The sequence below is a fragment of the Hypanus sabinus genome, chromosome 7 (genome assembly GCF_030144855.1).
Source record: "Hypanus sabinus isolate sHypSab1 chromosome 7, sHypSab1.hap1, whole genome shotgun sequence".
Classification (NCBI taxonomy): Eukaryota; Metazoa; Chordata; class Chondrichthyes; order Myliobatiformes; family Dasyatidae; genus Hypanus; species Hypanus sabinus.
Genome location: NC_082712.1, coordinates 1,192,323 through 1,209,302, shown reverse-complemented (window position 1 = coordinate 1,209,302; position 16,980 = coordinate 1,192,323). Strand labels below are relative to the sequence as shown.

The following is a 16,980-nucleotide window of genomic DNA, read 5'->3' as shown; positions in this document are numbered from 1 at the left end:
TCCAGGCAGTTTCTAGAGTAGGTTACATGTCGGCACAACATTGTGGGCTGAAGGGCCTGGAACATGCTGAAGTTGTATAAGAAGTTGGTGAACCCTAATTTGGAGTATTGTGTGTAGCTTTGGTCACCTACCTACATGTAAATAAGGTTGAAAGAATACCGAGAAAATTTGTAAGGATGGTGCTGGAACCAGAGTACCTGAATTATAAAGAAAGATTGAATAGGTTAGGACTTAATTCCTTGGAATGTGGAAGAATGAGAGGCCATTTGATTGAAGTATACAACAATGAGGGGTATAGATAGGGTAAATGCAAGCAGGCTTTCTTCACTAAGGTTGGGCAGGACTACAACCAGTAGTCAAGGGTTTATGGGGGAAAGGTGAAAAGCTTAAAGAGGAACTTGAAGGGAAACTTCTTCATTCAGAGGATTGTGAGAGTGTGGAATGAGCTGCCAGCAACAGTGGTGCATTTAAATTCAATTTCAACACTTAAAAGCATTTTGGATTGGAACATTGATGGTAGAGGTATGGATGGTAATAGTCCCGGTGAGTGCCATAGAATCATTGAAGAAACATAGAAAACCTACAGCACAATACAGGCCCTTCGGCCCGCAAAACTGTGCTAAACATGTCCTTACCTTAGAAATTACCTAGGGTTACCCATAGTCCACTATTATTCTAAGCTCCATGTACCTATCCAGAAGTCTCTTAAAAGACCCTATTGCTTCCACCTTCACCACAGTTGCCGGCAGCCCATTCCATGCACCCACCGCTCTCTGCGTAAAAAACTTACCCTGACTTCTCCTCTGTACCTTCTTCCAAGTATCTTAAAGCCGTGTGCTCTCGTGCTAGCCATCTCAGCCCTGGGAAAAAGCCTATGACTATCCACACATTCAATGCTTCTCATCATCTTGTACACCCCTATCAGGTCACCTCTTATCCTCCGTCGCTCCAAAGAGAAAAGGCCGAGTTCACTCAACCTATTCTCATGAGGCACGTTCCCCAATCCAGGCAACATCCTTGTAAATCTCCTCTGCACCCTTTCTATGGGTTCCACATCCTTCCTGTAGTGAGGTGACAAGAACTGAGCACAGTACTCCAAGTGGGGTCTGACAGCCCTCCATACTATCCACACCCCCAACCTCTGTCTGATCAGTAAATTTACTCACCCATCCCACCACTTCCTCATCCAGATCATTTATAGAAATCACGAAGAGTAGGGGATCCCAGAACAGATCCCTGAGGTACACCATCTCCATGCCAAATATGATCCATCTACAACCACTCTTTGCCTTCTGTGGGCAAGCCAGTTCTGGATCCACAAAACAATGTCCCCTTGGATCCCATGCCTCCTTACTTTCTCAAAGTCTTGCATGGGGTACCTGGTCAAATGCCTTGCTGAAATCCATAAACACTACACCTACTGCTCTTGCTTCATCAATGTGTTTAGTCACATCCTCAAAAAATTCAATCAGGTTCGTAAGGCACAGCCTGCCTTTCATACAGCCATGCTGACTGTTCCAAATCATATTATGTTCAGGCTGATGGGAATAGGTAATTTAAGTGGTTTGGCATGGACTAAATAGGCTGAAGGTCTGCTTTTAAGCTAGATTTTTCTATGACTATGTCTCTAAGAGGTTTTGAAGAACTGCTGTTCAAGAGCTGAAACTGCAACAGTGTACAGTGCAAAACGATTTAATTGTTAAAGTGGTGTTGGGTACAATTTCAGTTATAATACCAGAAGCATTATTTCTCTGGCTCCCCTTACTCATTTTTTTCTCCTCACCTATCCATCACTTCCTCCTTTTATCCCATTGTCCACTCTCCTATTAAATTCCTTCTGCATTGGATGCAGAACTGGGCTGAGAAGTGGCAGGCGGACTTCAACCCAGATAAGTGTGAAGTGGTTCATTTTGGTAGGTCAAATTTGAAGACTGAATATAAATGGCAAGAGTCTTGGCAGTGTGGAGGATCTGAGAGATCTTGGGGTCTATTGTCCATAGGATACTCAAAGCAGCTGCACAGTGTTGTTAAGAAGGTATGGTGTGTTGGCATTCATCAACCGTGGGATTGAGTTCAAAAGCCATGAGGCAATGTTACAGTTTGGTCAGACCCCACATGGAGAACTGTTTTCAGTTCTGGTTACCTCACTACAGGAAGGATGTGGAAGCCATAGAAAGGGTACAGAGGAGATTTACAAGGATGCTGCCTGCATTGGAGGGCGTACCTTATGAGACTAGGTTGAGTGTACATGGCCTTTTCTCCTTGGAGCGATGGAGGATGAGAGGCGACCTGATGAAGATGTATAAGATGATGAGGGGCATTAATCGTGTGGATAGCCAGAGGCTTTTCCCCCCAGGGCTGAAATGGCTAAGACGTGGGGGAATAGTTACAATGTGCTTGGAAGTTGTTATCGGGGGGATATTAGTGGTAAGTTTTTCCACACAGAGATTAGCATGTGGAATGCACTACTGGCGGCAGTAATGAAAGTGGATACAATAGGGTCTTTTAAGAGCTTCCTAGATAGGTTCAGGAGCTTAGAAAAATAGAGGGCCATGCGCTAGGGAAATTTAGGTAGTCTCTAGAGCAGGTTACATAGTAGGCACAACATTGTGGGCCGAAGTGCCTGCAATATGCTGTAAATTTTTATGGTCTTCTGCCCTTTACCTCTTTCACCTATCACCTGCCAGGTTGTACCCCTTCCCTTCTCCCTCACCATCTTATTCTGGCTTCTTCCTCCTCCTTTCCAGTCCCGATGAAGGGTCTAAATCTGTAATGTCCACTGTTTATTCCTCTCCATTGATACTGACTGACTTGCTGAGTTTCTCCAGCACTGAGTCTGACTAGGAACATTTGATATTTTTTTTGTGTGTTGGGAGAGGGGAAATTAGCTGGGAAGTAAATAACAGAGCAATGCCTGGTTCCTTTTCAAAATACATTGCAGGTGCACAATTTAAAATTTATTCTGTAAACAGCTGTGGAAAGGTTCTGCCACTAGAGTGTATTGCATGCATTATTGAACACTACTGAATGTTTAAGAGTGATCAGATAAATTTACTCCACACTATACTTTCAACTACACCAGGCTTACTATAATTAAACCATCAGGTAAAGTAAAATTAGTACCTTTACTTGGCTTAGAGGGTAGTCTACTCTTCGACTTGCTGGAGCTTCGTGATGCATTTTTGTCTTCATTATCTTTGATAAATTTCTGCACTTTATCAAAAGGTAATTTATGGAGAACCACAACAGGCTTGATCACTTTCTTCAGGTCCTCCACTGGATCTATTTTTTCTACCTTTAACTTTAATTCATTCTTATCCACAGACTTCCTCAATTCCTTCTGTTCATTGCAAACATTGCCATCCTTATCCCGCTTGATTTTTGGAATAACAAAGTTTTTAAGTGCATCAGACCTTCCTCCTCCCAGCAGATAGCTCGGAAATTTTTCTTTCTCATCAGAGAGGGATTTGGGGGTCTCTGATTTTACTTTGCTCCCATCTGATCTTCGGTCATCTCTCTCTTTATTGCTCAAAGATGCAGATGGAATGTCTGATCTCCTACTTTGCTTTAAACCAAATCGATCTTTCACATCAGGCTTTATTTTTCCAGGATCTCTACTATCTTGTTTAACTCTGGGACTTTCTGATCGCAACCTCTGCTCTTCTGGTGAACGGCGTTCATTTCTGTCACCTCGCTCGCCTCTGTCACCAGCGTCAGAACATACCTTTCTTTCTATCCGCACTGACTTTGAGGACTCTGTCCGGTTATGCTTAGCAGGCTCATTTCGTGTTGGTTTATTATCAGATTCAGTTTTACTTAGTTTGGGGGTTTCTGGTCTCCTGACCTTTGATGGATCCATTTTTCCTCTTTCAGGATCATTTTTCTCATCCAATTTCTGTTTCTGTACCTCCTGGTGTAGCTCTCGTTTATCCTTTGGAGTGTCTGAACTCTGCCGTCCTTCATGCCGTGCTTTCTGTGTTTCTGATTTATTTTCAATTTTTGTTTTGGTATTATCTGATTTCCCCTCATGTCTGTGTTTTGATATTTCAGGTTTCTTTTCTGGTGTTAATTTAGAAATATCTCGTTTACTTTCATGCTTTGCTTTTGGTGTCTCTGGTTGGTTCTCACTCTTCTGTTTTGGTGTTTCTGACCTGGACTTTATGACATCAGGTCGGCTGTCAATTTTCTGACCATCATCCTTTTGGCCCTCGTTTTCAGATTTCTTCCTGGGAACTGCCGAATGACCTTCTGTCTTAGGTTTTAATGCCACTGTTGCATCTTCCTGCCGTGAAATTAAAGTTGCTTCTGTGGCCTGTCGCACCAACTCCAAGGATTTCTTCACACCGTCTGAATCTAGAGGAGGCACTGCTTGTCCATCAGTTCTTCCTGCATGTTGTAGATCTATACTGACCAAAAGTGCAGGTCTACTTGCAGCACCACCACCTCCAGCTCCTCCAGCAGTCTCCTGAGGAAATGAGTCTTGCTTCCGTTTCTTTAAGGGCTTATCTAAAATGAAAAAAATAAAGGTGACTTTCATTTTCGTATTGTAGTACAAGCACAAGAAATTATAAAGTTTTTTTGTTCAGTTGGATTGTGACTAAACACTGGTAAAAGTTAAAATCATATTTGACTATTATGCCCACAATGTTTGAGGATATTAAGGGGAAAAAGAGAAACTGGGGAGAAAACAAGGCCAAAGTGTGCATCTTTGTGTTGAATGTGATCCTAGCGACTTTGGCTGTGGAATGTTGATGGCAGATGGAGCAATTCGAGTATCTGAAAAACTGCCGATCTCCTGGGATTTTCACATAAGATAGTCTCTAGAATTTACAGAGAACTTTGCAAAAAAAACCACACAGCAAGCATTTCTGTGGACAAAAACCCATTGTTAATGAGAAAGCTCAAAGGAGAATGGTCAGACTTGTTGAAGCTGACGAGAACGTAACAGTAAATCAAATTACTACATATGTAGAAGAGCACCTCTTAACATACAACATATCCAAGCTTGAAATGGATGGGCTACAGCAGAAAACCAAAAACATACATTTAGGGGGCAGTTTATTAACTACAGAAGGTACCTAATAAAGTGGACACTGAGTGTTGGACTAGCTTAGTCTAAATGAACCAGTTTCAATGTTTTATTCAGTAATTCTATGGCAACTCTAAGATTCAAGAATACATTATTTGAAATAAAGACTGAAGTATGGAGTACTTTTCAAACAGATTTTAGCCATTCTTTTGTGCTTATAATCAAAATATCTCAGCCAACGTGATTTACAGAAAAGGGCACAGAATACAAGAACAAACCATTGTACAGATAGCATTCAGGAACAATATATTGACATGAACATTTCACCAATTAGAACAGAGTTGGTTACTTCATAGTCAAACTTTAACGACAATAATTTTAATGAAGTTACACTCTAACTTGAGAGAAACCACCAAAGCAACAAAGAAAACTGTGCACAGGTAGAATATGAACTGAGCCACAATTTGGAGACAGGTGAAGGTAATTTTAAAAATGGTGATGCGACAGTCTCACTGATGATACCTGCATTTGGTGCCTGATAGTTAAAAGTAATTTGCAGTGATCAGAGTTGGTTAAGGAAAACAGATCTCCTTTCCTGAAGTGAATCAGCTTAGGTTTTAGAATCATCTGGTAGTTTCACTTATTTTGAGGAAGTGACAAAGAAGGCCAAGCAGTGGATGTTGTGTTTATGGACATCAGTAAGGCTTTGGACAAAGCTCCCCTTGGTAGGCTCATCAAAAAGTCAGAAGGCAGGGAAGCCAGGAAAATTTGGCTGCACGGATTCAGAATTGGCTTGGCCACAGAGGCAGAGGATGGTGGTAGATGGACAGTACTCTATCTGGAGCTCAGTGACCAGTGGTATTTAACAGGATGTGTTCTGAGAGCCCTTGCTCCTTGCGATTTATTTATAAATGACATTGATGAGGAAGTGAAAGGGTGAGTTAGTAGATTTGCGGATGACATGAAGGTTGGTGAAGTTGTGGATAGTAGTTCCTGTAGGTTGCAAAGGAATATTGACAGCATGCAGGGCTAGACTAAGTAGCAGATGGAGTTCAACCTGGAAAAGTGTGAAGTGATTCATTTCAGAAGGTCAATCTTGAAGGCAGAATACAGGGCTAATGGCAAGATTCTTAGCAATGAGGAGAAACAGAAGGAGCTTGGGATCCATGTCCACAAGCCACTCAAAGTTGCAGCATAAGTAGATAGGTTAATTAAGGAGGAATATACGTTGGCCTTCATTAATTGGAGGATTGACTTCAATAGAGCAAGGTTATGTTGCAGCTCTATAAAACTCTGGTTAAATACATTTGGAATATGTACTTCCTTGCAGTTTGAGTTGATGGTGAGGAAGGAAAATGCAATGTTAGCATTCATTTCAAGAAGACAACAATTTAAAAACAAGGATGTAATGCTAAGGCTTTACAAGGCACTGGCGAGGCCTCATTTGGAGTATTGAGCAGATTCAGGCCCTTACTGAAGGAAGGACGCTGTGAAAGCTGCTAAATAACAGAGAGACATTGCCTAGTGGAGTGGTCTTAGAAATAGTGCAAGTCAGAGTAGTAGGTCTTTGGCGAAGCAGGTTACTCCCCCCCCCCACCCCCCAACCACCATTAAAAGATTAGTAGGTATGACTGCAAGGCCAGTTTTCTGTTCTGGGTGTCAAATGTGGGATGTCCGGGAGACTTACAGCCTCCCTGATGGCCACATCTGTGCCAGGTGCATCGAGCGAGGAGGTGATATATAGGAGCTACAGGCAGGTAGTCACCCTGGAGCGACAGGAGACAGATAAGTGGGTGACCATCAAGAGAGGGAAGGGAGAGTGTCAGGTAGTGGAGAGCATCCCCTGTGGCTGTCTCCCTTAACAATAAATACTCCATTTTGAGTGCTGTTGGAAGGGGACTAACTGGGGGAAGCAACAGTGGCTTGCCTGTGGCACTAAGTATGGCCCTATGGAACGGAAGAGGATGGCAGCAGTTATAGGGAATGCTGTAGTTAGGGGGATAGGTAGGTGACTCTGTGGGTGCGAGAAAGAAACAAGGGTGATCATTTGCTTCCAAGCACATCCACAATATCCTGAAATGGGAGGGTGAGCAGCCAGAGGTCGTACCAACGACAGAGACAAAAAAAAGGGTGAAGGCCCTGAAAGCAGAATACAGGGAGTTAGGAAAGAAGCTGAGGAGCAGGACCTCAAAGGTAGTAATCACAGGATTGCTGCTTGTGCCATATGACAGTAAGTATAGGAACAGAATGAGGTGGAGGATAAATGTGTGGCTGAAGGATTGAAGCGGCGGCAAAGATTAGATTTTTGGACCATTGGGATCTCTTCTGGGGCAGGTATGACCTAGACAAAAAGGATGGGTTGCACTTGAATCCGAGGGGGACCAATATCCTGGCGGGGAGGTTTGCTAATACTATTAGAGGGGGTTTAAACTAGATTTGCAGGGGGGTGGGAACTGAAGTGAAGAGGCAGAGGGTGGGGAAGTTGGAGCACAAGTAGAGATAATTCGTAGCGAGTTTGTGAGGAAGGATAGGTATATGGACAGGAAAGGAATGGAGGGTTATGGGCTGAGTGCAGGCCAGTGGGACTAGGTGAGAGTAAGCGTTCGGCACGGACTAGAAGGGCTGAGATGGCCTGTTTCTGTGCTGTAATTGTTATATGGTGATATGATAGGCAGATGTGAAAGCAAAGATGCACTCAGCCTGATGGTTTGAGATGTGTCTATTTAAATGCAAGGAGCATCATTAACAAGGTGGATGAACTTAAGAGCTTGGATCAATATGTGGAATTGTGACTTTCTAGCCATGCAGAGACTTGGGTGTCTCAGGAACAGGAATGGCTGCTGAGTGTGCCAAGCTTTAGATGTTTCAAACAGAAAAGAGAGGGAGTCAAAAAAGGTGGAGATGTGGCATTGCTAATTAGGGATAGTGTCATGGCTGCAGAAAAGGAGTAAGTCATGGAGGGATTGTCTACTGAGTCAGTATGGGTGGAAATCAGAAACTGGAAAGGGGCAATAACTCTGCTGGGTGTGTTTTAATAGACCCTATAATTACAAGGATATCGAGGAGCAGCTAGGGAGGCAAATTCGGGAATAGTGCAATAATAATAGGGTAGTTGTGATAGGAGATTTTAATTTTCCTAATATAGACTGGCATCTCCTTAGCACATGGGGTGGAGTTTGTTAGGTGTGTTCAGCAAGGTTTCCTGATGCAATATATAGATAAGGTAATTAGAGGAGAGGCTGTACTCGATCGAGTATTGGGAAATGAACCTGGTCAGGTGTCAGATCACTTGGTGGGAAAGCATTTTGGAGGTAGTGACCACAACTCTATCTCCTTCACCATTGAGCTTGAGAAGGATAGGAGCAGTCATTCAGGAAAACATTTAATTGGGGTAGGGGGAATTATGATGCTAGTAGGCAGGAACTTGAGAGCATAAATTGGAAGCAGATGTTTTCAGGGAAATGCACAGCAGCGTTCAGGGAACGTTTGCATGGAGCTCTGCATAGGAATGTTCCATTGAGGCAGGGAAAGGATGGCATGATGCACAAAGAAAAACTAGTTAAAAAGAAAAGCTTACAAAAGGTTCATGAAACTAGGTACTGTTAAGAGTTCAAGAAAATTACAAGGTTGCTAGGAAGGAGCTTAAGAATGGAATTAGGAGAAACAGAAGGGGCTATGAGAGGGCCTTGGTGAACAAGATTAAGGAATCCCAAGGCATTCTATACGTGAAGAGCAATAGGATGAGCATTGTGTGAATAGGACCAATCAGGTGGATAGTGGAAACGTGCGCATGGAGCCAGAGGAGGTAGCAGAGGTACTTAATGAATACTTTGCTTCAGTATTCACCAGTGAAAAGGATCTTGGAAATTGTGGGAATGACTTACAGCAGACTGAAACGCTTGAGCATATAGACATTAAGAAAGAGGATGTGCTGGAGCTTTTGGAAAGCATTAAGTATGATAAGTCACTGGGACCAGCTGAGACATACCCCAGGGAAGTGAGGGAGGAGACTGCTGAATCTCTTGCAATGACCTGTGTGTCATCAATAGGGACGGGAGAAGTACCAGAGGATTGGAGGGTTGCAGATGTTGTTCCCTTGTTCAAGAAAGGGAATTCTGCATGGAGGGTGGTAACCAATGGTGTTCGGCAGGGATCTGTTCTGGGAAACTCCTCTTCATGATTTTTATAATGAGCTGCATGAAGAAGTAGAAGGGTAGATTAAGTAAGTTTGCTGATGACACAAAGGTTGGTGGTGTTGTGGATTGTCTGGAGGGTTGTCAGAAGTTACAGAGGGACATTGATAGGATGCAGAACTGGACTGAGGAGTGGCTGATGGAGTTCAACCCAGATAAGTGTGAAGGAGTTCATTTTGTCATGTCAAATTTGAAGACAGAATATTAATGGTAAGACTCTTGGCAGTGTGAAGGATCAGAGAAATCTTGGGGTCCATGTTGATAGGACGCTCAAGACTGCTGCGCAGGTTGACAGTGTTGTTAGGAAGGTATATAGTGTGTTGGCATTCTTCAACCATGGGATTGAGTTCAAGAGCCCTGAGGTAATGTTCCAGCTATACAAGACTTTGGTCAGACCCCACTTGGAATACTGTGCTCAGTTCTGGTCACCTCACTACAGGAAAAGATGTGTATGCTATAGAATGCAGAGGAGATTTACAAGGATGTTGCCTGGATTGGAGAGAATGCCTTATGGGAATAGGTTGGGTGAACTAGGCCTTTTCTCCTTGAAGCAACGGAGGCTGAGGCCTTGATTGTGTTGTTATCCAGTGGCCTTTTCCCAGGGATGAAATGGCTAACACAAGGGGTCATAGTTTTAAGGTGCTTGGAAATATGTACTGAGGGGATGTCAGGGTGAGTTTTCCCACACAGAGCATGGAATGCACTGCCAGTGGCAGCAGTGGAGTTGGATACAATAGGGTCTTTTAAGAGCCTCTTATTTAGGTACTTGGAGCTTAGAAAAATAGAGGGATATGTGCTAGGGAAATTCTAGGCAGTTTCTGGAGTAGGTTATATGGTCGGCACAGCATCCTGGGCCGAAAGCCCTGTAATGTACTACAGATTTCTATGTTCTATGAAAGATGTGATGACATTGGAGACGGTTGAAAATAGGTTCATGAAAATGATTCCAGAAATGAAAGGCTTATCATATGCGGAGTGTTTGATGTCTCTGGGCCTGTACTCTCTAGAATTTAAAAGAATAAGGGCCAATCTCATTGAAACTTATTGCATGTTGAAACACCTAGATAGAGTGGATGTTTCCTATAATGGAGGAATCTAGGACTGGACGATACAGCCTCAGAAAAGAAAGACACACATTTAGAACAGGCATGAGAAGAAATTTCATTAGTCAGAGGGTAGTGAATCTGTGGAATTCATTGCCATAAGCAACTGTGGAGGCCAGGTCATTGGGTGTACTTAATTCGGAGGTTGATAGGTGTTAAAGGTTACGGCGGGAAGGCATGAGAATGGGGTTGAGGGGTAAATGGATCGGTCATAATAAAATGGTGGAGCAGACTCAATGTGCCAAATGGCCTAATTCTGCTCCAATGTCTTATGGTCTTGTAATACACCATGGATGAGGCTTTAATGAACACACCAAAAGTGGCTCACTAGCACCGCTGACCAGGCTGCTCGACTCAGTCTGCAGCAGGGGTGAGGGAATCAAGAGAGAAAAGCCTACTTGATCTACCTGTCACAGTTGCATCTTTCCATGACAACAGCAGTCGGCATAGCCCTTGTGGAGAAGAAATCTCATCTTCATATTGGAAGTATACTTCATCATATTGCATACTGCCGTGTTAAACAGGACAGACTGAACAGATCTTGTTGCTCAGAATTATACATCCATGAAATGCTTTGGGCATTCAGCAGCAGAACGGTACTGAATCATAGTCTGTGCCAGCATATCCCCACTCTAGCATCACCATCAAGCCAGGGGATCCATTTTGCACAGTGAAGAACACAGAATAGCATATCAGGAGCGGCACCAGGTATACCTCAGAACACGAAATCAACCTGGTGAAGCTACAAGACAGAACCACTTGCATTCAACATAAGCAGTATGCATCAGTGAACCGGTAGATCACCTTTTAGCTCTATAGTCATGAATGGCCAGGGAATAAAGTCACCGGAGACTCCAACAAATATTCCTATTTTCAGTGATGGGGAGCTCTGCACATCTGTGCAAAAGAGGAAGCTGAAGCATTTACAAGACTCTTCAGAAGTGCTAAGTTGTACCAGTGGTCCCTAACATAATGCCAATTCATTTTAATCTACCTGATATCAAGAATCTACCAAAGGCATGGGATTCAGTCAAGGCTACAGACCCAAACAACATTCCAGCAATCATACCGAAGCCATGCGTCCCACAATTTGCCACACCTTTGGCCAAATGGTTCCAGTATAAGTTGTCCGCGATAAAGTAGAGCCAATGGGAATTACTGCAAAAACTCTCTGCTGGTTGGAATTATACCTGGCACTAAGGAAAATGGTCTTGCTGATTAGTGGTCAATTATCTCAGCCAGAGGACATCTCTGCAACAGTTCCTCTGGGTAGTGTCCAAGCTTCAACCAGCTTTGACTTCCTTTCATTAAGGTCAGAAGTTGATGTTGGGATTATTGCACAATACTTAGAATAGAGCAATATCTGAACAATATCCAGACCTGAAATGATAGGTGACAAGTAATATTTGTCCCATACTTGCCAAGCAATGATGATATCCACCAAGGGAAAAATCTAGCCACTACCCCCTACCATTCAATGTACCACTGAATCTCCCCACTATCAATATTCAGTGGGTTCCCACTGACCAGAAACCAAACTAGTCACATACATAATGTGGCCACTATAGCAAGTCAGCGGCATTGAGTACTGCAGCGAGTAAAACCAGCCCACTATCTAGGAAACTCAATTGAATCTGATTCCATTATCAGCTTCTGTGTCAGGATATTTTAGATATTAAAAGTGTCTATAAGTCAACATTACTTAATCCCCTACCATATACTGTATTTGTTCTATTCAAAATTGACCTCCCAAAATGTATGACCTCACATGTATCAGCATTAAATCCATTTGATCCAACTTTTGTATATTCTGCAAACCTACTAGACATATCACTTACGTTCACATCCAAGAACATGGAAGTCACAAACAGTGAAGGTTCCAGCAACAAACCTGAATTGCAAAACTACTCAGACTTGCAATCAAAAAAGCATCTTTTCACCCATCACCTCACATCACCTAGCCAATTTTGGATCCAATTAGTCAACTTGCCTTGGCTTCCATCTGGTCTCAATTTTCTGGACCAGGAAACACCGTTGCCCTTTCCCCAATCCTACACAGAGTCTAATTTGAAACCATGGTTATTTTCACATTGGCTCACTCTCTCCTCAGCTCTATCTCTGTTTTATTTCATGTCTGTCAATCATGGCAATATATTATCTCCAATCCCAGATGTATAATTTTGCATGCTGGTAGGGTGAAGGAATCAAGAACTATGGGACATACATTTATCTTAGGGGATGGGGTCGAGGAGAAAGATGATTTAACAGGAATCTCAGGGGCAACATTCCCCACAGAGGGTGGTCAGTATATGGAATGAGCTGTCTAGGAGCTGACTGAGGCAAGTACAGTAGATATTTGGACAGATACATGGATAGGAAAAGAAAATGGGTCAAACATGAGCAAATGGGACTAACTTAGATGGGCATCTCAGTCAGTATGCGCCAGTTTGACCAAACAGCTATATAACTCCACGACCAACTTCTATCCATTGGTTTTCCGTTATCTGTAGTACTAGTTACATCCTTTGGGGAAACAAAACACCAATTTTGTTGAGCACCAATTCTTCAGGTGAAAAGTTCAAATTTCAAACGAATGAATTATCCAGCAGAATCAACGGCAGAACAGCAATGTTTTACACTGCACAATGCCACGTGCAGATTCAGAATTAGGCATTTCAGAGCTGCTGTTTACTGCAAGACCTTGCAACAGGCAGGTAGAGCTACTTTCATAAGCAAAGTATAGATCAAAAATTAGCTTAAAGTCACAGCTAATTTACCATTCACAAATCATTCACCTTATACAAACAAAAGACAATTACATAAATTCACATTCCAGAGACGAGAAAGACCAGAAGTACATGTAAGTGGGTGAGAAGAAAAGAGCTTATTTTGCTGTCTTCTTTTGTTCTTCTGCTGTTATTGTTGCTGCTTGTGTTGTTCTGTTAAACACTGTGGATATGCTCTGTTGACAATGGATTGTGGTAACACTTGCGAGCTGCCCCCAGCACATTCTTGGGTTTGTTGGTTGTTAACACAAACGACACTTTTCAATGTATGTTTCATTGTACATGCGATAAATTCATTTGATTCATCCAAGAACTTCTGCTGGATGTGGCATTAATAGTTACATTTATTCACATGGAGCAAATGACCAAGAAGGTCAAATCCCTGTAATCTTGAGTGCACCGATACAATGCGCACTTCCTAAGTAACCCAAGAATGAAGATGCAAACAACTACCATACATTACAAGAGTGCTTGCTCGTGGAGAATAGCACACAACAGTTTTGAATAACTTTACGGTATTAGCAATTTGTGCATGTAGAAGTATCACAGCTTTCATGGTCACAAGAAAATGGTATAGAGCAGCACCAAGAACAATTCCAGCACTTCTCATGCCCTGAGTCTGTCAAATCTAACTTGAAGTCTCATGTAACGGGCACTGTGCACCTTTGGAAATTGGCACCCATTTCTGCTGAAATAAAGATTGTTATGATTCCTGCTGTCTAGTATGCCATACACTGTTAGTCTGGAGGGGCAAGCCAAGGCATTGGTTTAAATTTTATGCTGCATCATAATACATCAACTAGGTTTACTGTTTGATAACTAACATCTGGATGTATTCTCTAAACATCTATGGAATAAAAAAGTGTCACCGTTCTACAATGAAGAGATGAAAATAAAGGACCAGGTTCAATGTTGCACAGGTATTCATTTCAGTCTTTTCCAAAAAGCAGCTAACTAAAAACAAAAGGAATCTACTTAAACCTGACAAAACAATTCAGTAAAAGTACAGTGCAAGTATTTAGTCCAAGTTCTACATTGCTGAATTGCGATTACATCGTCAAACCAATGTGAAGAGACTGGACTCTGGTAGGACCTTCAAAAGTATTCCAAAACTCACCAACAGCAGCAGCCCTTCACAAAAGTACAAACAGGACCTCCTAGCTGCAAGATACAACAGCACTGACAACAAGCTCCTTGCCAGTCTCTGTCATCACTGGTGAGCTGAACTTTCCTTTGGGGTGGAAAGGGAAGAACAGGGAAGGCTAAAGGGAAGAGTAACTTGATACCTCAGTTTTCCTTTTTTTTAAAAAACCACAAGATTCTCTTGAACACATTAAAATCTCACCTTTATCCTGTACCTCCTTGGAAAATCTCTCTCTCTCCATTGCAGACTCTCGCTCTATCCGTTCAATCTCTGCTAAAGCATCCAATTCTACCTCATCGTATGGTGTCATAGTCTGCTGTTGTGATGGTTGCTGCAGTGGCTGCAACTGTGACTGTGTTGTTTTCACTGTTCCAACTGCAGTGTTCTGTTGTAAGACAGGGACCTGCTGTGCTTGAAGAAAGGCCTGCTCCTGTTGTGGTACACACTGCCCAGAAACGGTCATTGAGCCATGGATATCATTAGGAGTCCCTGGCTGCTTTGCAGTCTGTTCTGGGAATTGCATACTGTTCATTTCTGCCTCATTCTCTGTACTGCTGTCCATGTTTAGGAGCATATCATCCTGCTGATCTCGAACTCGAGTCAGCCTCAGAGTAAGCTTTGTACAGTCTTTAGATGGAGAGCTGACAATGTCATACATAGCAGTCTTATCTGCCTGTTCTTTATCCTCCTTGGTGAGCTTAGCCTTTTTATTTTTCTTCTTGCTTCCCATCCTGTCTGGGGAGTCCAGCAGAATATCAGGTGGGGCATCTCTGGGAGAGGTGTAAGGAGGCGGCGACTGCAAGATCAGAGGCGGCCTGGATGCTGTCAGCACAAAAAAGGTAGAGTTCAAATCTAGCGCATGGACTGCAGGCTATAAAACTTCTAAACAGCATTTTAACTTGTGCGAAATAGCTTTATAAGTATAATTCTTCAACCCCCTAGTTTTAAATATACTGATATATAACCCCTGTTACATTTCCATAACTCAGCTAACAATCTAAGGAGGATTAATTACTAATAATTAACAAGTAAACACCAAAGTCATGGTGTGCCACAGACTGGCAAAGACAATAACCATGGAAAATAAAAAGGTTATTTTATCAAAATAACCTCATCCAAACATGGGTGTTGTATCTGACCAGCTGACCCAGGACAAAGTCTGCATATAATCCCCTCTTCCTACAATAATCACACAAACTGCACTTCAGATTGTGAACTCTGGGGAAAGAACTGTGATCTTTCTGACTGAGGCCAACTAAGATCGTCCAGTTGCAATGTCCTGCTCGATGAACTCCTTACCAAGATCTGTTAAGTGAAGTGAAAATAAGCCTACAATAACCTCATGTAAAGCAGTAGCATTACTGAAACAGCTACAAAGAAAATCAAGTGAAGGTAACTGTGACTAGACCAAGAGTGAAAAGATGTCATCCTTTGAGAATATGCAGCTGCAACAAAAATACTATCTGAATACTGGATGATAGTAGGTTTTATATATATACAAGCTTTCAGATAAGGATCAACTAAGGTTTTTAATACACTGTGCTGTATACTAATTTTCTGGAAGTTTTTCTTAGATTTACTAATGTTCTTCTCTTTCATTTCTCCTCTACTCCAGTTGTTCAGTCCTCATTAACTAACTGCTTGCTAAATACATGTTGGTGTAAACCAAAGGAATATTAAACAACTGGTGCTGACAGGACTGCATCAGATGTGGTTAACAAATTAAAGGGAACTACTTTATAGTGGAAAAACTTGCTGCTGAGAGCAACCTGATGATTCTGCTACAGCTTTGCTCGTGGTGGAAGTATACCTAAGGCTAACTAATTCTGTCTTTAGCCCACGAAGGTCACTTTGTTAAGTCTCAAAGGTTACCAATACTTGTGCAAGTTCGGCGCTGAAAAAAGACAGGATGAAAAATTTCTTCCAGTGAACTGGTACATAACATTCAAGAGTGATTCACTTGCTCATCTCCAATGGCCGAAATCTTATTTCCTGCGAGCCAGGGTGTTTGCTGATTCCAGAGCCCAAAGTCTGAGGTGATGAAAGTTCATTACTTAAAAATGAGTCAAGGGCAGGTTGATGAACTTGCATGTGTTCCTAGAGTACATTTTGGAAAACCTATTCAGAGCATTGGGCAGAAAGTCAATGATTGCTCGAGATTAAGACAATAATATATGCAAATTCCTTTGGAAGCAATTCACTTGCATATTGCTAAACACTTCCAATATATTCAAGGTGAACTGAGAGATAAGTTTATTTGTTCTTGGACCAAGAAGGTCTCATCCATCAGAGAAAGACAATTCGAGCTCTAGTGGGAATCACTACTACTTCAATTTCAGCTTAAGGTGTCACTGTACATTTCTGGTTGATGCACAATGAGATGGAAGCAATTACCAAGTACCTGAAAGCAGCCATTTAAAGTTCTGCAAAAACCTGAGATTTAGTAACCACAATTCTTCAGAGAATGCACTGTTAATAATGATCTTAGAAGCAAAAGGAATACAATGGAAGCACCATCCTTGTTTATAGATAGGCTTCATTATTTGATAAGACTGCCTCTTCCCTCATGGCTTGACATACTCACTACAATACACCCCATAAGGAAAGTTGTAAAAACGACGTAGAATCTTCATAACAAATTTAAGTTTAGCACTCCAGTTCTGGTAAGCAAAGTGAAAATGACATTACCAGGTTTTGGATTGAATCATAAGCTTAGTACTCATAC

General features: G+C 42.1%; 1 protein-coding gene across 5 annotated transcripts in view; it reads right to left on the bottom strand.

The window, feature by feature from the left end:
- Window positions 1-16,980, bottom strand: part of LOC132396489 (nipped-B-like protein) — a 531,210-nt gene that overhangs the window by 330,017 nt on the left and 184,213 nt on the right. For 4 of the 5 annotated variants that reach the window (XM_059974034.1, XM_059974035.1, XM_059974036.1 and 1 more), the window contains 2 exons: window positions 14,457-15,077; window positions 3,124-4,506 (listed from right to left, as the gene is read on the bottom strand). In XM_059974034.1, the coding sequence (XP_059830017.1) occupies window positions 3,124-4,506; window positions 14,457-15,077 (2,004 nt within the window). The remainder of the gene's footprint in view (window positions 1-3,123; window positions 4,507-14,456; window positions 15,078-16,980) is intronic. The other variant, XM_059974038.1, reaches the window with a different exon arrangement.